At 35.5% G+C, this 24,139-nt stretch overlaps 3 protein-coding genes across 3 annotated transcripts; 1 reads left to right on the top strand and 2 right to left on the bottom strand.

Moving 5' to 3' along the window:
• Positions 1 to 264: 264 nt before the first annotated feature.
• LOC121994508 (non-classical arabinogalactan protein 30-like) lies at positions 265 to 1,060 on the bottom strand. The gene has a single exon (XM_042548518.1). The coding sequence runs from the start codon at positions 914 to 916 to the stop codon at positions 413 to 415; it is 504 nt and encodes a 167-aa protein (XP_042404452.1). The 5' UTR covers positions 917 to 1,060; the 3' UTR covers positions 265 to 412.
• On the bottom strand, positions 956 to 2,273 carry LOC121994507 (dehydration-responsive element-binding protein 2A-like). Its single transcript, XM_042548517.1, has 2 exons — positions 2,175 to 2,273; positions 956 to 1,728 (listed from the first exon to the last, which is right to left on the bottom strand). Exons 1-2 carry the CDS (start codon positions 2,192 to 2,194, stop codon positions 1,083 to 1,085), a joined length of 666 nt encoding a protein of 221 aa, XP_042404451.1. The 5' UTR covers positions 2,195 to 2,273; the 3' UTR covers positions 956 to 1,082.
• Positions 2,274 to 14,808: 12,535 nt separating this feature from the next.
• LOC121995400 lies at positions 14,809 to 15,357 on the top strand. The gene has a single exon (XM_042549148.1). The coding sequence runs from the start codon at positions 14,809 to 14,811 to the stop codon at positions 15,355 to 15,357; it is 549 nt and encodes a 182-aa protein (XP_042405082.1).
• Positions 15,358 to 24,139: the final 8,782 nt, after the last annotated feature.

The raw sequence follows: 24,139 nt of genomic DNA, 5'->3' as shown, positions 1-24,139 counted from the left end.
GAGTATTTCATCCATATGATAAAAAGTGATTCGTTCGGTGTCAATGTCTTCATCAATCGGTCTCTAAATAAACATGGATGAGACACGAATAAAGACATATTCATACATACTAAATTTTAAACTTAAAATCTCATATGACAATATCTCACCATAAAATTCACCAGAGGTGAAATAATCAAAGGGAGATTGTGCACCCCCACCTGAACCATTCGTGTCAGCCCCACGAGCAATGTACACGAAGGAAGGTTTAGTATATATTAAAGCCAATTACAAACATGGACTCAGCGAAACACCAGAAACAAAATAGCAAATTGAACAACATATCGATGATGCACTCAATTCTCCCCACAACACATCGCAAATTGAACATATCGACATTAATGTATCTTCACGCCTCCTCGATCGCTATTCGCTAGTACCTCGGGGCGCAGCGAACAGGCCTGAACGCTAGCGGTCCGGCCGCATAGAAATCCTTCACGTATTCCCTCCCCGCGAACGTCTTGTTCTCACACCGCACCGCCGCGCCTTCGATCCCGTAGTTGACGTTAGTCAACTTGTTGCACGTCGCCTCCCGCGAGGCCAGCAGCCGCACCACGCAGGCCTTGACGGGGTCGAAGTGGCCCCCGCGTCCGCCTTCGAACGAGGAGTAGAAGTATCCGTTTCTGTCGGTGGAGACGGCGCGGTGGAAGACGACCCTTCGGTGGGGGGTCCTGCAGGTGATGGTCACCTTGGCGCCCGCCAAGGGCCGGGCGCCGTGCAGGTTCCAGGTGCCCGCGTACTTGCACTTCTGGCAGTAGACCAAACCTTCGGCGACCGCCACCACCTTCTTCGTGGAGTTGTACGTGGACGAGGAGGCTGTCACCGCGGCCACCGCCAACGCGAGGAGGAGGAGGAAGAAGGCCGCTTTGGTAGGCATTTCGTCGAACACTTGGGGTGCTGATTGAATTAACGGCTAGAGTATTTATAGATGGATTATTAGTGACGACGGACGTGGGAGCTTGTAAGAGCCTTCGGGATTGGGTCGAATAACAACGTGAAGACACGTTTGTTTTGTTTCATTTCATTAGCTAAAATTAACCTTGCTACATATCGGGAACTAGTGATCCAAACATCTCAGAGTCAGGCCTCTGAAGGTAGAACAACACATTCGAAGCATCACCTTCCATCCAATAAGAACCACTGGCGTTCCACCCTAACCTGCAATCCGCATCATCTGAAACATCAAAGTCAGTAGTACTCAACAGATCCTCCAGGCAGAAGACATCAGAAGGAACGTCGATCCTCCAATCGTCGTCAGTCTGTTCAACCTTTGGCCGTATCGACGTATCACTCGACTCAGTGACAGTGGCAACATGGCCGTCATTAGATTGATCAGGGAAATTGAGACGCGCGTAGGGTCCGTACATAGCTCTGGCAGCCTCGTCATATGCAAGTGCAGCTTCTTCTGCAGTCGGAAATGTTCCCAGCCACAGTCGGCTAATGCGATTGGGTTCTCGAATTTCAGCTACCCACTTCCCCCATGTACGCTGCCTCACACCGCGGAAACTGGAATTTGGATTATCTGGGCCTCCCTTGCCTTGCATGCACCCCTTTTTTGATCCTTTTGCCGGGGCACGTCGCACGCGTTTCTCCGCTTCTGCTTCATCGTTCTGCGCTCTCCACCGAGCAATGGTTTCTGCTACAGAGTTTGGACCATCACGCTTTCTTCTTTGTCTTTGTCTCTTTTTCCTGAACAAAATGAATCCAAAAGATTTATCACCCAACGCAAAATAGTTTAACCATGTGCAGAGAGTTGACACCGATATCGCAACAACGTAGACTCTACTAATATATTCATGCAAGCACTGGATTGTTCTCTTTGCCAATAACGAAAATCGAGATCTAAGACCAAACACAAAATCGAGATTGAGCGGCCAACTAAAACCCGATCACCAGCTTTGCAGAGGCAATATGAATCACGCTTGCTTTCCAAACTACTTGTTACCTCATTAAACGAAAACTCATTTGCCAGAACAAAGACTACTGTTAGATCAGTTTCCAGTTTCCACCCCCACAACATCCACAACCAAAACCACAGACTTAGATTGAAACAAGAACAGAAAGAATCACACAAAGAACAACGGGAAAAAAAACTCTAGAAATGTCAAGAGGAAAACATTCAATCTGGATCCTACCTTTCTTGTTCCATCACCATCCCCCTCGTTGTCTTCTTCTAATGCTCAAGTCTCTCGGCCTCTCTCGCGTTCTCGAGAACTCCTCTCTCTTGAAAGCCCAGAAGCCTTACGCCAGCATCGGGCCGTATTTATATCTAGGACGAGATAGTTCAAGAAAGGGCGTGGGTGTCGTATTCCTTGGAGGCGAAGAATCGATAGCCTTGCGGGTCAAGTCAAGTCCGACTCCGAAACCATATTTGGTATTCTTCTTCGAAGTTCACCAAAATCTATTGGGCCTTTAGTGGGTCGGATTGGAGGCAGGGTAAAATTCTAGTGGATAGTTCGGCCTACCCACGAGAGCCCAAATCAATTCTCAAACAATGATAGCAAAAATCAATACATTCGTCCCAGCGTCTCCATCAATCTATCGTAGGAATAATACGGAGGAGGTAAATCATAGGCGACTATTAACTTTTGGAATAATAACTAACACATTCTCAAACCGAAATCACAATCAACGCCGCCGAAATGAATCAAACCAAACAAGTATTATTTGTACAGATGAATCATAATTCCCTGAAGCAAAAATACATGTGACATTACTTCCAGTAGTCTAGTACCGGAAATCATTTAGAGTATTTATGTTGTGATTATGCAGATGTTCACTAGCTTTAGACAATCTCAATGAAAAGTCGTACTCATAGTGCAAAAAAATCATTTTATTACTAGTAAGAGTTGCTCCAACTAACAAGATGGATTATATTTTCTCCTTTTCATTTAGAATTTAAGCAAACAGTTGATGCAGATGAACCAAATATTGCGGAATTGACATGAGAGAGATTGAGCAGGTTAAAATTCGGAGCAGAAACCGGAGCCGTCCCATATTTTGGGTCAGATAAGATTTGGCATGACACCCTATCAGTCCAAACATTTTTTTTTTCCCCTTGGTGAAACGTCGTTAATAAAGTTCTAAACAAACTTAGGAACCAATTTATAAAAAGAATGGCATTTCTAATAAAGACAAATTTTAAATAATTTAAACTGCATCTCATGTTTGGGAACCCAGAATGGAATTCATTGCTCCCAGCTAATTTCTGCTGAACTCTCATTGAATTATCATGTTGGGATTGTTTAACTAATTTGCTAGCTATACGATAGTAATCTGCGTTAATGGGTGTGAGATATCTTATATTCCAAAGTTTGGTGATATTTGTTCAATCTTTAACCTTTTGCAATATTAACTTGGGAAGGGCTGCTCTAGAACGAATTGTTTTGAATTGGCGAAGAACACGGTTTGGGTGTTGAAACTTCTGATGAAGATTGATAATGTTTGTTTTTGTTGGAAGAATCAATTGTTTAGGCTTTGAATCCACCCTTAACACGTCATCATCAGGCACAACAACCATTAGGATAGAAAACTTGACACTTAGCACGCTATCTGCACTTGTAATTAGAACTTTGGAAGACAGAACCCTCCTCATGACACTTGCTTTTCTTCATGCGTATACATCATCTTGAAACATTTGCATCTCTATCTTTCTGCAATAAAACACAGTAAAATTAGTCTTGGGCATTTATTTCGGCATTAAATTCCAGACTTGCAAAGTTAAAAAAGCTATGTAGATAATAAAGACATCTCCAATGCAAGGTTTATTTGGAGCTTGTAAAATCCCAAAAAATTGAATAAAAAGTCTTAAATCATTGTAGAGGTGAGGTATGAGATTTGTAGTTTTGGTTTCTATGCCAGGTGTTATACCCGTGGCTTCGGGGGGGGGGGTATTCATGTTTGGCATATGCCTGCGCTGACCGAAATCTTTGGGGATGATTCCGTACTACAGTTTGGAGGAGGAACTTTAGGACACCCTTGGGGAAATGCACCTGGTGCAGTAGCTAATAGGGTGACTTTAGAAGCGTGTGTACAAGCTCGTAATGAGGGACGTGATCTTGCTCGTGAAGGTAATGAAATTATCCGTGAAGCTTCCAAATGGAGCCCTGAACTAGCCGTTGCTTGTGAAGTATGGAAAGAGATCAAATTCGAATTCGAACTAGTAGATAAGTTAGATAAAGAGAAAAGCTAAGTGTGCATAATTCAGTAATTCCTGTTTGTTCTTCTAATTGATTGTAATCTATCTTGAAAAATAAAAATCGGTAGAATAAACCTGTTTTTATTTTCTTTTAATTTAAAACTAATGTTCTCTTCTTCCCCATGTAGAAAAGGAATAAATAAATCAATCAAATTACGAGAAGCTTCATAAAGTGTTTCCTTAGGAGTTAAACTTCCATTTGTCCATATTCTTCCGTGATGAACTGTTGGCATCAGTCCTACATTTTGTCTCTGTGGACCGAGGAGAAAGGGGGTTCAGCGGGAAGAGGGTTGTACCATGAGAGAAGCAAAGAGGTCAACCTGCTTCAAATATACAACATGGATTCCGACAATGCAATGGAATTGGATCCTCGTGTCGATCCGAATGAATCAGTCTTTCCACAGAGGTAAATCTTTGCCTGCTAGGCAAGAGGATAGTAAGTTACAAATTCTGTTTTGGTAGGACATGTATTTCTATTACTATGAAATTAATATTTCTATAACTACGAAATTAATAAATGAAAATGAAGTAGTTAATGGTGGAGTTACCTTTATCCTTTTTCTTGTATGTATTCCTAAGAAAAGGAATTTGTCCATTTTCTTTTTCGAGGTCTCAAAAAAGGGTGTGGAAACACATAGGAACTCTTGAATGAAAATTGAAAAGGAATGTAGCTCCATTTCTGAAGCAGCTTTTTTAACAGGTTTGTAAAGTTGAAAAAGCTCAACAAAAAAGCTCTAATGAGTGGAGACATAAACTTCGAGGTTTTTATTTTAAGAGCAGGTTTGATATTTCAAACCTGCTTTTTTCTCTTGAAGATGGAGCCATTAATCATTGAAAAATTAATATTGCATGTTTGATTTTTTTAAAACCATTAAATATTTTATTTAATATTTAAATTATACACTTTTCTTTTGGAAATAAATGTATTTGGTAAGTAAAAAAAAATACAAATGACTATAATTAAATTAAAATTTATAAGTTAATTAAATATTAAATAAAAATTACAAATTAAATTAAATTAAAAATCATAAGTTTATTAATTTATTAATTAAAAAATACAAATAAATTAATTTAAAGATGAGAATTAAATAAAATATTAAGTAAAAATTATATAGAGATATTAAATGAAAAAATAAAAATAAAGATGTATGATTTGTAATGTAGGACCCACAAATTAAGTAACTTACGCTGATGACAAGAATCTCCAATGCAAATTTTGTGAAGGATTTGTAAAATTGAAATATCTAATTAAAAAGAGATTTTATGATTGTGTAAGTGAAGTTTGGGATTTTTAATTTAAAAATATATTTGAGTTTTTAAATCTATTTTTTTCTCTTGAAAGTGATTATTTCTAAATAATTAAAAATAAATTATTTGGTGTAATATTTAATTATAATATTTTATTTCATAAATAGTTAATAATAATTAAAATGATTTTTTTTTCTTTTAAAAATAACTATATTTGAGATAAGTTAAAAATATAGAAATGATTATAATTAAACTAAAATCATAAATTTATTAATTAAAAATTATAAATAAATAAAATCAAAATCATAAATTAATTAAAATATTAAATGAAAAATATATAGATATATTAAATAAAAAAATTAATAAATAACAATATATGATTTATAATATAGGACACACACAAAAAATTGTATGGAAATTTGTTCATTGTGGAGATATAGTAGATGTTTATGCTTGTGATGTGACATGATGTGGCATATTGAAAATTATAAAAAAACTCATTGAAAGGTTTAACCATTGGAGATATTTTAAAAGCTTTTTATACTTGTGATGTGGCATTGATGTGACATATTGGAAACTACAAAAAAACTTATTGAAAGGTTTAACCATTGGAGATGCCTAGTGAAAACACAAACCTGTTTTTTTGTCTTGAATTTGATGCAATATGCATGAAGCCATGTAACTTATACTATGAATGAGATGATAAAAAAAACTCATTTAGAGCTTTAACTATTGGAGATACTTAAATAAGTTTTCATATTATTGATGTGACATATTGGAATCATGAAAAAAACTCATTTAGAGCTCCAATTATTGGAGATGCCCTAAGCTTTGAGGTTTTTAGTTCAAAGCTGATTTTTTTTTAAATCCGTTTTTTTTACTAGATGGAACTATTAATCATTGAAAAAAAATAATATTACATGTTTCATTTTTTAAAATCATTAAATATTTTATTTTGTAGTTAAATTATACAACTTTGTTTTTGAAAATAAATATATTTGATAAGTTAAAAAAATACAAATGACTATAATTAAATTAAAATTCATAAGTTAATTAAATATTAAATAAAAATTATAAATTAAATTAAATTAAAAATCATAAGTTCATTAATTTATTAATTAAAAAGTACAAATAAATTAAATTAAAGATGAGAATTAATAACAATATTAAGTAATTATATAGAGATATTAAATGAAAAAATTATAAATAAAGATATGTGATTTGAAATGTAGGACCCACAAAAAAGTTGTATGGAGGGTTTTTTTTATTGTGGAGAGAATAGTAGATTTTTTTACTTTTGATGTGACATATTGAAAACTACAAAAAAGCTTATGGAGAGGTTTAATTATTAGAGATGCCCTAATAATCCAATCATTTTCAACATGTCTCAAACTCATCTAGGAGCATCTCCAATGCAAGGGTTTTAAAAAGGTTTGTAAAATGAAAAAGCTAAATAAAAAAGTTTTAATCATTGTGGAGGTAAGGTTTGAAGTTTGTTGTTAAAGAGCAGTAATAAAATTTCAAAGCTATTTTTTTGTATTGAAATTGATGTAATATGCATGTAATCATGCAATCACATATTATAAAATAGAGCACACAAAAATCATTTAAAGCTCTAACTATTGGAGATGTTTCAATAAATTTTTAGAATGTTGATGTGGCATGATGTGGCATATTGTGATCATAAAAAAAGTTTTTGTAAAACTCTAACTATTGGAGATGCTCTAAATAGAAACACGGGATACTAAGGGCATCTTCAATGATTAGAGTTCTACAAAAACTTTTTTTATGATCCCAATATATCACATCATGCCACATTAATATTCTAAAAACTATTGAAATATCTCTAATAGTTAGAGTGCTAAATGATTTTTGTGTGGTCTAATTAACAACATGTAATTGCATGGTTACATGCATATTACATCAATTTCAAAATAAAAAATAACTTTGAAATTTCACTACTGCTCTTGAAATATAAAATTCAAATTTTACACCCACAATGATTAAAATTTTTTTTTCCCAATTTTTTTATTTTATACAAAGTTCTTTAAAAATTTTACATTGAAGATATCCTAATTTAGACATGGTATATTGTTGGCTCAAAACCCACCACATGAGCACTTGCTTTTCTTCAGTGTATAGCATCATCTTGATACATTTGCATCTCTATCTTTGTGCAATATAGCTTGCAGAATTAGTCTTGGGCTATTATTTCAGCATTAAATTCCAGACCAAGAGGATTAATAACCCAACCATTTCCAAAGTGTCTCAAACTCATCAAAGTGGAGCAGAAACATTGGATGCTAAGTTATAAATCATGGTATATTGTTGACTTAATTATTTGATTGAATGACTTAACCCCTGCCAACTGTCCAACGTCCTTAAAAAATATCCCATAAATTAAATTAAGGGTAAATCTCAATGGCTAAAATCTGATCAATTAAAAATAATCTAAAGTATTTAATCATGTTATTTTAAAGATGTAATTAATCATTAAGATATAGAGAGATAATTTTTAAAAATTAAAAATGTCATGATAATGTGAACTTGGGTTTAAATGGAGAAAAATGATGATGATGTAAGAATCTTCCATCTTCCCTTTAAATCTAAAATATCTTTCTATAATATTCCTAACTTTGAAATGCTTCATGTTGAAATATTCCTCCGGTGTCTCCAGTCGATGGCCATGAACTTCTTTTAGATAATATCGTTATCCTCGGTATATAACAAGAAATCCATTTGCATTGTAATATCCAGAGTCAACCAATTAATAACAACTTTCATTGTTGAATAATAAATGACATTGTTTAGTAATATTAAAAATAAAAATAAAATTCATAGCAAGTTATACATTGCAACGTAAATGTCCCTCGAGGGACCCTTAGACCATGTGGTCTTGAGATCGCATCTCGAAGCAAACGACCATTATGTGCTGAGCCCTTCCAACCAGGGAATACATATATGAATTGCATGTTTGGCCAACAAACACCTAATACGTTTGTTGAAATACACCCTTTTCTAGTGTGATAATAACGTTTATCTTCGGTATGAGGTGTAACTTTAATTAATATTCCATCTAAGGCTCCTAAGCATCCCTACACAGTTAAAAAAAAATATACGATTATCACTTATTATAAAAAAAATATGTATTAAAGTTAGGGATGTAAATAAACCAAATGGTTCGCGAGTTATTCGGAGCTCAGTTCGATAAAAAGCTCGTTCGAGTTCGTTCGTTTGTCTTATCGAGCTGAGCTCGAGCTCGATTTCGAGCTCGACAGTTTTATCAAGCTGAGCTCGAGCTTAAGGATATTCGGCTCGTGAGCTTGCGAACATGTTCGTTTGTAGGCTCACGAGCTAAAAAACGAGCCTTAAATCGACCTCTAAAACGAGCCAAAAAATGAGTTCTAAAACGAACCTTAAAGCGAGCTTTAGAACGAGCTCTAAAATGAGCTCGAGTTCATTTAACGAATTAGGCTCGTTAACTATGATAATTCCAAATCGAGCTAATAACGAGCCGAGCTCGAATTGTTTGCGAGCTTGATAATTCCAAATCGAGCCGAGATCAAGCCTTGTAATAAAAGTTCGATTCGAGCTCGAGCCGAGCTCGAGCCCGAATATAACTTAAACGAGCCGAGTTCGAGCCTAATACTGTTTGGCTCGGTTCGGCTCGTTTACATTGTTGGTTGGTCTTAGGAAGATCGTATTAGTTCAACTGTACAAAAATTTTGTACAAGTGTCGAACCTTTCCTAAACAACCTATTGTATTCTGTAGAAATTAAATTAGGAATCGCAAATGGAACTTAACATTATTGATTCAAAATTTAACTTATCTGTTCTTAATGGTTTAGATTTGAATCATAAGCCAAACTTAACACTATTGATCCAAATCCACATATGTTATAAAGTTGATTAATAATTTATTTCTAAAATCGGCTCCCAGGTCAAACATGGCGAGGCACTAGGCCTTCTTGGGTATGAGATCATCCACCACTGCCTCGACAAAGCCTTTAATAGAAATTCAATATTTAATTTCCTAAAATAACATTAGGTTTAACCGAAAAGAACAATCGAATCACAAATCTGAAAAACAAAACAAAAGAAACACAACTTCGAAACAAATTTGAAACTCTAGAATCATATGTCTCTTGTGTTTGGAATTCATACAAAGAAAAACTAGCATGATACGAAAAATAATTACTAGTTATACCTTTCTTTGTATGCAACAACATCTTGATCTTCTACCGTATTCCTCTTCTTATCTCGGATGTTGTGTCGGCAACGATCTACCGAGATGAGAACCACCCAAGTCCTTCTTCTCCCTCACGAAGTTTCAGCCACCAAGACTCCTCCAAGGATGTAGAGGTTCGGCCACCACCACCAAGCTCCAAGGGATGCAAGAAACAAAGCCTCCTTTCTCTCATTCTTCTCCTAACTTGAACCGGCCACCAACAAGAGCTCTAAGAGAGGGATGAAACCGGACACTAAATAAGAAGAGAAGAGGAGAAGAAGAAGCTCTAGGGCCGGCCACCACTAAAGAAGAGAGGGAGGAAAAATAGAATAGAGTTATTAGCCATGAAGGTACCCTTACCCTCTCTTTTATAATCCTTGGTCTTGGCAAATAAGGAAAATTTAAATAAAACCTTCCTTAATTTCTTTGCCATGAAAAGGAAAATTTAATTAATTAAAATTAAATTAAGTATTAGTTTATCTTGACTACTAAATTACACTAGTACACTCTAAGTGTATTGAGTAGGACCATTTTAGGTAAGTTCTTTTTATACTGACTTAATAAAAGAATTAGACCTTAGTTATTATAGAAGCGTGCGCTCTTAATCCTAATATAATAATAAGCATATATATTTAGTATTTATTTCTTTAACTTATCAAAGGGTGAGATTTAGCTCGATAAATCAATAGGCCCGATAAGTTGGGAAATGATATTACTTATAGTGCGTGTTGTTAATTATAGAAGGAAACTATGTCCTAATAATCTAAGTTGAGAATGCCCCCAAGAGGAGCTCATAAGGATTGTCATGTTAAACCCTGTAGGTGGACTTAGTCTGACATGACAATAAGGTTGAGTGGTACTACTCTTGGACTAAGACATTAATTAAAGTGAGTTGTCAGTAACTTAATTAAATTAATAGGCATTCAATATTTTAAACACAGGGAGACTAACACACTCATGATAAGAAGGAGCCCATAATGTAATTTGGGATTAGTGCGGTAGTGCAATAATAACTCTATAGTGGAATAAGTTATTGTTGATGAACTTGAGTTGTATATTCGGGGCGAACACGGGATACTCGAGCTCATCGGAAGGTCAAAACTAATTTCTCCTCTAGGTCCCTATCGTAGCCTCATTAAAGCCTTAAATTCGCTCATAAAAAGCTCATCTTGGTGTCCAAGAAGGGACCGACCCATGGCTTGGTGACCAAGCCAAAGGGGTCGACCATAAACTCCTTGAGGTGGCCGACCACAAGCAATTGAAGGATGCCGACCACATATTTCAAATTAGAAGGGGTGTTTTGAATTTTAAAATCTTCTCTTTGTAGATATCTACAAGTTTTAAAAGAGAGATTTTAAAATATAAAACTTTCCTTATTTGAATTATGCCACATGGTTTAAAAGAAAGTTTAAAAGTTTTAAAACTTTCCTTTTTTAACCATCCTCATGGTTTTAGAAAAAAGGAAGAGAAGTTTTAAATTTGAATCTTTTTAATTTTGTAACCATGTTTAAAAAATGAAATTTTAGAAGAGAAGTTTTAAATTTTAAAACATGGTTTTAATTTTTAAAACTTTCCTTTTTTAACATCCACATTAGGAAAACAAAAGAGAACTTGTAAAATTTTATAAGAGTTTTTTCTTTGCCTATAAAAATTTTTACAAGGTTATTTCTTTCCTTTTAAGAGGTCGGCCACCCTTGCTTGGTGCCCAAGCAAGGGGCCGGCCAATCAATTGAACCAATCAAAGATTGATGATTGAATCAATCAAAGGAAAGGAAAAGGAAAAATAAAAGGGGAAAAGGAAAAACAAAAGGAATATTTTATTTTTTGTAAAAAGTCTTTCCTTATTTGCCTTGAGCAAGTAATATAAAAGAAGGAGAGGCCTCATGTATAATTAATTCTTATTCTCAAGTTGGTGCTTCCTCTTGGTGGCTGACCCTCTCTCTCTCTTTTTCCCCTTGCTCTCTTTTGTTCTCTTGTGGTGGTGGTTGGATTTTAGAGAAGGAGGAAGAAGACTTTTGGGTGGTGTTCATCTTGGAGGATCGTCGCCCACACGACGTCCAAGGCAAGGCGAGGAATACGGCAGAAGATCTCGAGGTTATTAGCATACAAAGAAAAGATATAACTAGTAATTATTTTCCGCATCATGCTAGTTATTTTTCTTTGTAAGAATTCCAAACACAAGAGACATTAGATTCTAGTTTTTCGAATTTGTAATTCGTGTTTATTTTTTTTATTTTTTTAATTTGTGATTCGATTGTTCTTTTTGGTTAAATCTAATGTTATTTTAGGAAATTCAATATTTAATTTCGTTAAAAGATTTTGTTGAGGCAGTGGTAGATGCTCCCATACCCAAGAAGATCATGTGCCTCGCCATGTTTGTCCTGGGAACCGATTTTCAAAATAGATATTTAATTGAATTTGTAACATAGGTTGATTTGGATCAATATTGTTAAGTTCCGCTTGTGATCCAAGTCTAACCATTAAGAACAGATAAGTTAAATTTGGAATCAATAATATTAAGTTCCGTTTGCGATTCCTAATTTAACTTCTAAAGAACACAATAGGTTGTTTAGGAAATGTTCGACACTTGTACAAAATTTTTGTACAGTGAAACCAATACGATCTTCCTAGGACCAACTAACATCTTATTTTCTATACGTAAGGAAAAACAAAAATCGTGGTTTCATTTTCTCCAAGATGTGGTGGAAGTGGGTTAGTGGATGAGTGGAAGAAATGCCCTATTATTTCCAAAACGTGGAGGGTAAAGGGAAAAACAAATTAATTATTTCTCTTGATTTCATTTCACGTTGAAATGAAATTCTCCTTTTTTTAATTTATTTTTCATAATGCAATTTAATTATAATTGCATTTCTTCTTGGGTTTAAATTTTCAAAGCCCAACATCTCATTCATCTTGGTCTATTGGATTTTAGAACTTTTCTAGAATCCAATAATGCGAGTCCATTATAATCATATCAACGATCCAATATCGTTGACACAATATACGTATTTGCTTGTTATTACAATAATATAAATCTAATTTATAGAGTTTATATGGAACTCTTCTACTCTCCTTGTTTTCTATTGATTTGAAATCAATATAACATTTGATCATATCAAACTTTATTTGTCAATACACTGTTTGATCACATCAAACTTTATTCGCCAAATTAACTCCTTGAATTTGACTTTCTTAACGGGAAATAGGGAAATCAATACTTGTGTGACCCTTAATGGTTCAGGGACACAGCTAGCCGTGAGTTCACAACTCTTTGTGATTCAGGACTATACTTATTCTTTATCGGACATACCCTTAATAGCCCATCATATGATTAACTCCTTAATTATAGGATATCAGAACTAATTCTGATTAACACCCAATGAATCATAGTAAGAGCGTCTAGCAGCACCGCCCTATGATTCCCTAGGTATCACTGAATAGTGCATGTAAGAACCAGTCGATTATGGTTAACGTACAGTCATGTCCCTTCATCTCATATATCCCGGTCGAATCTACAACCGTTGGTACATCGAGGATTGTATATTGATTCGATAACTATGTGATATATCTTATAGTGATATTGCAAGTGTAATTAAGAAACTCCTTTTCTAAAGTACATCTTACAGCTCTGATCAAAGATTTCATTCACTATAAAACAATATATTACATAGGATATCCACACCTGTAGGTGTGCGGTGATTCCCCGATTATAACATACTGACTTATATATGTTTCGTTACTACACTCAATCTCACCACCTGATGACCCTAATAGAGTCGATAAATGAGCAAAAGTACAACCCCAACATATAGAGTCTCAGTGTTGTCCTGGGTCATAAGGACTACTAGTGTACAACCACAACCAAAGACTTATCCACTCGATAAATGATAACCACTTGGAAAATCTGTGTGAGGCATGTTCGATAAACTCATCATATGATCACCCATCTGTATGGTTAAACATCTCTATGTCCTTACCAATGAAACATGGTACACTACATCACAGATACTAGTTGTAGGATCGAAAAGAATTTAGATATCTCCACAATTGCATGATATTGTCCACTTTGGGCCTAAGCCCTCATGGTTTTGCTCTTGGACTCTCCCTAAAAGGCCCCATGCCAATGGAGATATCTTTTCTCTTATAAACCCATGATCTTTCCCATGTGTTTCCAATATGGGACTATTTTTGCAACCTTGCAACCCCAACAATCCCCCCCCCCTCAAACAAAGGACCATAGGCTTCCCACGTCCAATCCTCGACCCACCAGGTCTTCCTGCCCCTCGGTCCACCTGACCTACTAGGACTTCCTTGCCTAGTCGCAACTAGGACTTCCTGCCTGGTGTCTGGTCCTCTTGATCCGAACATAGGAGCCTCCACTTCCTTTGTTTGAGGTCAATATTGTACCCACATGGCTCAATCAGACCATAGCTCTTGTGCACAGTCGGCGGTTAAACCTTCTGGCAGTCCGGGCTCTGATACCACTTGTTGGATCGAAAAGAATTTAGATATCTCCACAATAGCATGATATTGTCCACTTTGGGCCTAAGCCCTCATGGTTTTGCTCTTGGGCTCTACCCAAAAGGCCTCATGCCAATGGAGATATCTTTTCTCTTATAAACCCATGATCTTTCCCATGTGTTTCCAATATAGGACTATGTTTGTAACCTTGCAACCCCAACATTAGTCTCTAGTTCAAGCAACCTTTTATCCTTGTTTGTTAGGCAACCCAATTGACTAGGAACAAATTTAGAATATACAGTGAATATTGATGTATTTCATGATGACCATCATATGTACACCACATCTCACTATAGTATATTCAAGGACTTTATCTATGCATATAGCATGAATATAAAGATAAAGTAATGCCAAACTGAATTGAATTATATTAAAATAAATATTATTTATTTACAAGAGTCCATAAAGCCCTAGCCAACAGTTGGCTTTGCAGGGCACCTACTCTAACAGTCACGGTCTAAGGCAAGGTGACCCCCTATCTCCCCTACTTTTTGGGTTATGCATCGAAGTATTATCACACAGGTTGCAAGTTGCCTTCTTGTCACCCTCCTTTCACTTCCATCCTATGTGTAAAATGGTTGGCATCACACATCTTGTATATGTCGATGATTTGATGTTGTTTGCACGGGCGGATGAGCCCTCAATAAAAGTATTAGCAAATTGTTTGGAGGTTTTTGGCAATGAAGCAGGACTTCGGGCTAATTCATTGAAGTCTCATATGTATATGGCGGGGATTGATGATAGAATGAAGAACAGATTACTCCAACTTATTGGATTTCAGGAAAGAACATTTTTATGTCAGTACTTGAGGATTCCACTAGCGGCGGAGAAGTTATGGATTACAAACTATGGATCATTATTTGATACTATTACAAGGATGATTAATTCTTGGCCAAATCACACCTTATCTTATGTGGGGCGCTTGGAGTTGGTGAAGACGGTGCTTCAAGGTGTGGAGTGTTATTGGCTTTCCATGCTCCCTATTCCTAGCGTTGTCACTGCAAAGATCAAAGTAATATGTCGTACCTTTGTGTGGTTATCAAAGCACCCTCCTATTCCTTGGGTCACTATGTGTCTTTCTCGACATGATGGTGGTTATGGACTACGAGACCTACATGCATGAAATGAAGCACTTCTTAGTAAAACACTATGAGAGATCCAAACTAATGCGGATTCACTATGGGTAAGATGGCTGCACCATCATTATCTCAAGGGTACTGATTTTTGGCAATGGGAGGTCAAAGCTTCGGACTCTCCTCTTATTAAATGGTTTGTGGACATTCGAAACAAAATTTGAAGGACTACAAATGGAAATGGAGAGGCAAACTTGTTGATTGGTGAGTGGTTTGCGGGAGGAAAAAGTGGGACTGCAAATGCATATGATTTCTTTATGCTGAGAGGTCCTGCTGTGGCATGGGCATCATTGGTTTGGAGGCCAGAAATTATGCTGAAGCATCGAATCATTCTATGGTTACTTGCTCATGGGAAACTACAAACAACAGATAGAATGCCTTATGTGGAGAACAAGACTTGTATGTTTTGCCAATGTCAAGATGAGTCGAATAGTCACTTGTTCTTTGAGTGCCCTATCACATGTACTCTTTGGAACATGGTGCGAAGATGGTTAGAGATAAATCATGACGTTAATTCAATAGAGGAGTTATTTCACATTCTTGGCCAACACTACAGAGGTGCGAGCCGGAGAATGAAGGCAAGGTATCTTGGAGTTTCTAGTATGATCTATGTTATGTGGGAAGCCCGTAACAGATGTCGCTATGAGGGGATAGTCCCTGATATTGATAGGACGTCGCGTAAGATCCAAATTCACGTTTATCATTTTGTGGACTTATGCAGAAGTTGAAGGGGCATTCTACGTTGCTGCCCGTGAGGAGTTTGATGTCCGTGTTTTTGATGCTCCACCTACTGTCCATGGTTTTGAAGCTACATTTGCTGTTCGTGTTTTTCATGGCTTGTGTGTGTACATGCAAGTCAAGTTATGGGCTTGAGTGTATGCATGTGAGTCAAAATGTGGACTTTGTGTGTGTCTTGTGATTGGGGGTGAGATGAACTTGTATAGTGAGGGATCCTACTGTGTGTGGTGAGGGTTTACATTTTGTACACATTTCCTATGATGAGGGGATTAACCCAAGAGGGTTCATAGATCCAGCATAAGGATCTATCTAGTCCATAGGAAACAGCTCGCGATAAAGACACAATAAATCCGTTGATAGCTGACCACTTGCTACAAGTGGGGCGACGATCTATGGTGGGATGACAACCATAGATTTAGTTCGTGCTTTTGATGCTCTGCTTGCTGTTTGTGCTTTTGATGCTCCATTTGCTGTCAGAGCTCTTCATGGTTGAGTATTCTTGCTTGTTGTCCGTGTTTGATTGCCACACCTATTGCCACACCAACTGTTCATCATTTTGTATTGCATGTAATGGTGTTTGTGTGATGTTGTGTGTGTGTGATTGGAGATTGGTTTGACTTGGTTTTTGCTTGTGGATTGTCCCACGTGAAGCATGATGGTGAGAGGGAAGTTGAGTGCATGATGATGTAAGTGAATTGAGTGATGATAAAAGAGTTTACCTCAATTACAGAGGATAAACTCCTAACTATCATGTATGTTTCGACATTCGATTTGCGAATCTTTATCTCTCAAATCAATTTTATATAAATATACCTATTTCCATGATTGAGGCTAGCAAATTGTCATCATTAGGATTGTCGTTAAAATCTTTGCAGAAGTAGAATTTGGAAGGGACAATAAAGTAGAAATAGGAAGCATCACGATGAGACCAACAAGAATCTCTATAGCATAGTTGGGTTTAGATGTGACTAATCTAGGACACAATTATCTCTACTAGAGATAAAAGATAAAAATAAAACAAGTATGTCCATACATATGAAGGTAAGTAAAGGGCTTTATAAGGAAAAAAAATTGCAAAGGAGATGTAAACATGAAAAAAAAAAAAAGAGAAAAAGATATGAGATTTATTGGGTAGTATGCAGGAAGAATGATATAATAATTGTGTATAAGTTTAAAGAGAAACTCCTATATATGATAATAGTGTATACGCTGTTTCATCAAATGCCTTCTTTCCCTCAGTAATATACGATTCAGTTGGGATGTAAAATAATATGGAAATTGATAAAGGGGACCTTGGCTCGAAAGAACAGATTCAAAGATATGAAGAAAACTTTATTGACATTGTTGCTTAAAGTTTTAATAGAATTCAAATTGACTTCTAATTTCAACACATCGGAATAAAGAATGTTTAATAGTTTAACGTAATGTTTTTCAATAAGAAAAGCCATGTCATTTTGAAATAGTGATCTATGAGGAAAACAAAATATTTAAAAGTATGCTTTCTCACATGTTAGAATGTATGAAGGACAAAAGTGTAGTAGCATGTCTATGAATACTAGGAGAAAATAAAGAACAAATCCAAATTGACACGAGTCATATTCAAGATTTTGAAGATTGGACAAAGTATGAAAAATCTTTGAAGCATCTGAAGGTTAAAGGTGTTGGAATGTATACTAAAAGTCTAATTTTTGTAAATATTTATTTTTGAAATAAAAGAATCACATTGGTCAATATCTATATTTATTTGTTAAATATAATTGCTCAATTAATTTATATAGTAGAGAACATGATGTGTGGTGTCACACACAGAAAATCATGTTGATGGTTCTTTATAAATTATAAACAGTTGCTCATGACTAAGATGAAAAGGAACAAACCATCGGAATAGTCGTAGTGTAATTAAGTATTAGTTTATCTTGATTAGTAAATTACACTGGTACACTCTAAGTGTATTGAGTAGGACTATTTAGGTAAGTTCTTTTTTTACTGACTTAATAAAAGAACTAAATCTTAGTCATTATGAAAGTGTGTGCTCTTAATCCTAATATAATAACAAGCACATATATTTAATATTTATTTCTTTGACTTATTAAAGGGTGAGATTTAGCTCGATAAATCAATATGCCCGATAAGTTGGGAAATAATATTACTTATAGTGTGTGTTGTTGATTATAGAAGGAATCTGTGTCCTAGTTATCTAGATTGAAAATGTCCCCAAGAGGAGCTCATAAGGATTGTCATATTAAACCCTGCAGGTGGACTCAGTCCGACATGACAATGAAGTTGAGTAGTACTACTCTTGGAGCTAGATATTAATTGAGTTGTCAGTAACTTACTTAATTAGTGGACATTTGTTATCTTAAACACAGGGAGACTAACACACTCATGATAAGAAGAAGCCCATAATGTAATTTGGGATTGGTGCGGTAGAGCGATAATAACTCTCTAGTTGAATGAGTTATTATCGATAAACTTGAGTTGTGTGTTCGGGGCGAGCACGGGATACTCAAGCTCATCGGAAGGCCAAAACCAATTTCTCCTCTAGGTCCCTGTCGTAGTCTCATTATAGTCTCAAGTCCATCCAAATATAAGTCCATCTTGGTGTCCAAGAAGGGGGCCGGTCCAATGCTTGGTGACCAAGCAAGGGTCAGCCACATCCTCTTCCAAGGGGCCGACCCTATTGCTTGGTAATCAAGATAGCAGGGGTCAGCCACAATAATTCAAACAAGGAGGGTTGTTTTGAATTTTTAAAATCTTCTCTTTGTAGAAAACTATAAATTTTAAAAGAGAGATTTTAATTTTTAAAATTTTCCTTATTTGAATTAGGCCACATGTTTTAATATAGAGTTTTAAAGTTTTAAAACTTTTCTTTTTTAACCATCCTCATGGTTTAAGGAAAAAAAGGAAGATAAGTTTTAAAATTTAAATTTTCTATCATCATGTTAAAAAAGAAAATTTTATAAGAGAAGTTTTAAATTTTAAAGCATGGTTTTAATTTTTAAAACTTTCGTTTTTTAACTCCTACTTTAGGAAAGAGAGCTTGTAAAATTTTATAAGAGTTTTTCTTCTTGTAAAATTTTATAAAAGAAAATAAAATATTCCTTTCCTCTTATGGGGGTCGGCCACCCTTGCTTGGTGCCCAAGCAAGGTGGCCGGCCATGTTTAAAAAAAAAATAAAATCATCAAATTTATTTTTGGTGATTGATTCAATCAAGAGGAAAGAAAAGGAAAAATTAAAAGGGAAAAGGGAAAACTCTTGGAAGATTTTAATTTTTGTAAAAATTCTTCCCTTATTTGTCTTGGGCAAGTATTATAAAAGAAGGGGTGAGGAGGCTTCATGAGACACAATTCTTATTCTCTTGGAGGAGTCTCTTTTGGTGGTGGCCGACCCTCTCTCTTCTCTTTTTCCCTTTGCTCTCTTCTCCTTGGTGGTGGTGGCGGCCGGATTTTAGAGGAGGAGGAAGGAAGCTTTTGGCTGGTGTTCATCTTGGAGGATCGTCGCCCACACGACGTCCAAGGCGAGGCGAGGAATACGGCAGAAGATCTCGAGGTCATTTGTTTACAAAAAGAATGTATAATTAGCAATTGTTTTCCGCATCATGCTAGTTATTTTTTTTTGTAAGAATTCCAAACACAAGAGGCATTAAATCTAGTTTTTCGAGTTTGTATTTTCTTCTTTTTCGAATTTGTGATTCGATTGTTCTTTTTGGTTAACCTAGAGTTATTTAAGGAAATTAAATATTAGCTTTCTTTAAAAGGCTTTGTCTAGGCGGTGGTTGCTCCCATATCCAAGAAGGCCATGTGCCTCGCCATGTAGTCCTGGAAGTCAATTTTGGAAATTAATATTTAATGGAATTAATAACATAGGTAGATTTGAATCAATAGTGTTAAGTTCCGCTTGCGATTCAAATCTAAACCATTAAAAACAGATAAGTTAAATTTGGAATCAATGATGTTAAGTTCCGTCTGCGATTCCTAATTTAACTTCTAAAGAACACAATAGGTTATTTAAGGAAATGTTCGACACTTATACAAAAAAATTTTGTATAGTGAAACCGGTACGTTTTCGTAGGACTACCCAACAAAAGGTCCTAGACAGCTATGAATTTGAAGTGGAGGATAGCTAGCTACTAATGCAAATGAATTTGAAGATATAGTCAATTGATATGATTCTCCAGACTCTTTACCTACAGTGAATACTCTTCTATTCTGTGAACCCAAAGTTGAAATAGGATCAACAATAAAGCTTACTAGACATTTTTGCATTTTCATGAGTTTTGCAACAGAATGTAAATTGAAAAAAATTTGGGTATATCTAAAGTGAAGAAAATGGTGAGGATGGCGCGGAAGTGATCTGACCAACATCTTGAATTAGTGAGAATAACCCATTTGCTAGAGCATCTATCATAGGATGAGATGTAGGCATATGACCAGAGAAAAGTGAGTTATTTTCATACAAATGCTCAGAATCACCAGAATCTAGAATTCAACTTTTTACCCCATGCAAATTTTCCATACATGTGATATATTCATCTTCATAAACTAGGGATGAAGTGAGAGTCTGCCACCTAAAGAAGCATAGATATTCATATGCAGAGATGTCAATGTTTGAGGGTATGTAGCTAAGAACACCATTCTAAGGAGTATACTAGTATTGGAATGACTCGGCATCTTTGGTACACGAAATTGCAATTTGATTTAATAAAAATCCCACACTCTGGGAAACAACAGAATCTGATCTGATCTGGAACTGTAGGAATCCAGGCATTTTATATAGACGATTAGCATTGATATACAGGATATTCACAAATTTCTTTTGAGCAAAAACAAAAGTTCCAATGGATAATACTTAGTGAAGCACACATCTTATAGTGATGTAGTACCATAACCATGATTATTAATACAATTTAGATTAAAATTGTGATCCCATATAAATCAAGGCTTCCAATCAGACATGATAGGAAATTGAGAAGACGCAATCATGCCAGCTGATACGCTTTTATCTGTAATCTGGAGTTAGAGTAATTAAGGTAACACAAAAAAGTTACGAAAACCGCAAAAACGTGATACAAGTTGAGTCTTCCTTAGATGAACTAACTAAACCAATAGCATCTCAGTTTAATCCTTGAACAGTATCAGAGAAGTTCTAAAAGTTATAACAAATCTTTGTATCCGTAACCTTAGTTAAAGACAATTATAGTTTTTAACTTGAAATTTTGAAAAATGAAATTTTTTATTTGTTTTGGTGAACAATCGCTAGTTTAAGATTTTCCAGTTCTTTTTGATTTCCAGATCACCTTACACTGATCCGTGAGTTCTTAATTGAATTAACTGAAAAAAATCACAACCAATAGTAACATCCAGAATGTTGGCATCCAAACAATAAGTTAAACAATGGACTCTCAATTATTCAATTCCAACAGGAGAGGACAGCGAAGAGGAAAACATCATACATTTGCTAACCTAGTAGATCCATTGTCAAGCCATGCGAAGAATAGCTAATTAGCTGATTTTGTGTTCTTTAGAAATTAAATTAGGAATCGCAAACGGAACTTAACATTATTGATTTTAAATTTAACTTATTTGTTTTTAATAGTTTAGATTTGGATTACAAGCGGAACTTAACACTATTGATCCAAATCCACCTATGTTATAAAGTTGATTAAATATTTATTTCTAAAATCAGCTCTCAGGTCAAACATGGCGAGACACTAGGTCTTGTTGTGTATGAGATCATTCACCACTGCCTCGACAAAGCCTTTAATAGAAATTCAATATTTAATTTCCTAAAATAACATTAGGTTTAACCGAAAAAAACAATTGAATCATAAATTCGAAAAACAAAAAAAACACAACTTCGAAACAAATCCGAAATTCTAGAATCATATACCTCTTGTGTTTGGAATTCTAACAAAGAAGAACTAGTATGATGCGAAAAATAATTACTAGTTATACCTCTTCTTTGTATGCTAATAACTTCGAGATCTTCTGCCGTATTCCTCGCCTCCTCTTGGACGTTGTGTGGGCGACGATCCTCCAAGATGAACACCACCCAAAACTTCTCCTCCTTCTCTAGTATTCGGCCACCACCACCACCAAGGAACAAAAGAGAGCAAGGGGAAAAGAAAGAAGAGGGGTCGGCCACAATGAAGAGCTCCAACAAGAGAATAAGAATTGATAAATCATGAAGTCTCCACTCTCCTTCTTTTATATTACTTGCCCAAGGCAAATAAGGAAAAGATTTTTACAAAAATTAAAATCTTCCTCTTATTTTTCCTTTTCCCCTTTTATTTTTCCTTTTCCTTCCTCTTGATTGATTCAATTATCAATCATTGATTAAATTGATTGGCCGACCCCTTGCTTGGGCACCAAGCAAGGGTGGCCGACCCTAAGAGGAAAGAAATAAAATCTTTTGTAAAAATTTTATAAGCAAAGTAGAAAAGCTCTTATAAAATTTTACAAACTCTCTTTTAATTTCCTAATGTGGATGTTAAAAAGGGAAAGTTTTAAAAATTAAAATCAAGTTTTAAAATTTAAAACTTCTCTTCTAAAATTTTCTTTTTTAACATGGTTACAAAAATAGAAAGTTTCAAATTTAAAACTTCTCTTCCTTTTTTTTTAAAAACCATGAGGATGGTTAAAAAAGGAAAGTTTTAAAACTTTTAAACTTTCTTTTAAACCATGTGACCTAATTCAAATAAGGAAAGTTTTACATTTTAAAATCTCTCTTTTAAAACTTGTAGATATCTATAAATAGAAGATTTAAAAAATTTAAAACACCCCTCCTAGTTTAAATTTTAGTGGTCGGCCCCTTCTTGCTTGGGTACCAAGCAAAGGGCAGGCCCCCTTTGAGAAGTAAGTGGTCGACTCCTATGGCTTGGTCACAAAGCCATGGGTCGGCCCCCTCTTAAACACCAAGATGTGTTTTTTATGAGTGGATTTAAGGTTTCATTGAGGCTACGACAGAGACCTAGAGGAGAAATTGGTTTTGACCTTCCGACGAGCTTGAGTATCCCGTGTTCGCCCCGAACACACAACTCAAGTTCATCAATAATAATTCATTCCACTATAGAGTTATTATTGCACTACCGCACCAATCCCAAATTACATTATGGGCTCCTTCTTATTATGAGTGTGTTAGTCTCCCTGTGTTTAAGATATCGAATGCCCATTAATTTAATTGAATTACTGTCAACTCACTTTAATTAATGTCTTAGTCCAAGAGTAGTACCACTCAACCTTATCATCATGTCAGAATAAGTTCACCTGTAGGGTTTAACATGACAATCCTTATGAGCTCCTCTTGGGGACATTCTCAACCTAGATAACTAGGACATAGTTTCCCTCTATAATCAACAACACACACTATAAGTAATATCATTTCCCAACTTATCGGGCCTATTGATTTATCGAGCTAAATCTCACCTTTTGATAAGTTAAAGAAATAAATACTAAATATATATGCTTGTTATTATATTAGGATTAAGAGCACACACTTCCATAACAACTAAGGTCTAGTTATTTTATTAAGTCAGTATAAAAAGAACTTACCTAAAATGGTCCTACTCAATACACTTAGAGTGTACTAGTGTAATTTATTAGTCAAGATATACTAATACCTAATTACACTACGACTATTCCAATGGTTTATTCCTTTCCATCTTAGTCGTGAGCAACTGTTTATAATTTATAAAGAACTAATAACATAATCTTCTGTGTGTGACACCACACACCATGTTATCTACAATATAAATTAATTGAACAACTACACTTAACAAATAAATGTAGACATTTGACCAATGTGATTCTTTTATTTCAAAAATAAATGTTTACAAAAGTTAAGCTTTTAGTATACACTCTAACACACTTCTCCTGCTCGACCGTATCGTCGCGGTCGACCGCTTAATCCGCTCGGGCTGCTAACTCGCTCGGTCGTTCACTTGCTCGGGCTGACCGCTTGCTTGGACTGCTCGACCTCTCTACCTTTAGGCCGCCCTGCCGTCCACTATAAGGCTAACTACCCGCTCGATCTAA

Source organism: Zingiber officinale, chromosome 6A, assembly GCF_018446385.1.
Source record: "Zingiber officinale cultivar Zhangliang chromosome 6A, Zo_v1.1, whole genome shotgun sequence".
NCBI lineage: Eukaryota > Viridiplantae > Streptophyta > Magnoliopsida > Zingiberales > Zingiberaceae > Zingiber > Zingiber officinale.
This window is presented reverse-complemented; position numbering and strand designations above follow the sequence as displayed.

Coding starts and splice junctions, on each gene's coding strand:
- LOC121994507 (XM_042548517.1), bottom strand. CDS start 2,194: ATGGTGATGGAACAAGAAAG. Junction 1,729..2,174: donor ATGGTGATGGAACAAGAAAG/GTAGGATCCAGA, acceptor CATTTTGTTCAG/GAAAAAGAGACAAAGACAAA.
- LOC121994508 (XM_042548518.1), bottom strand. CDS start 916: ATGCCTACCAAAGCGGCCTTCTTCCTCCTCCTCCTCGCGTTGGCGGTG.
- LOC121995400 (XM_042549148.1), top strand. CDS start 14,809: ATGGTTGGCATCACACATCTTGTATATGTCGATGATTTGATGTTGTTT.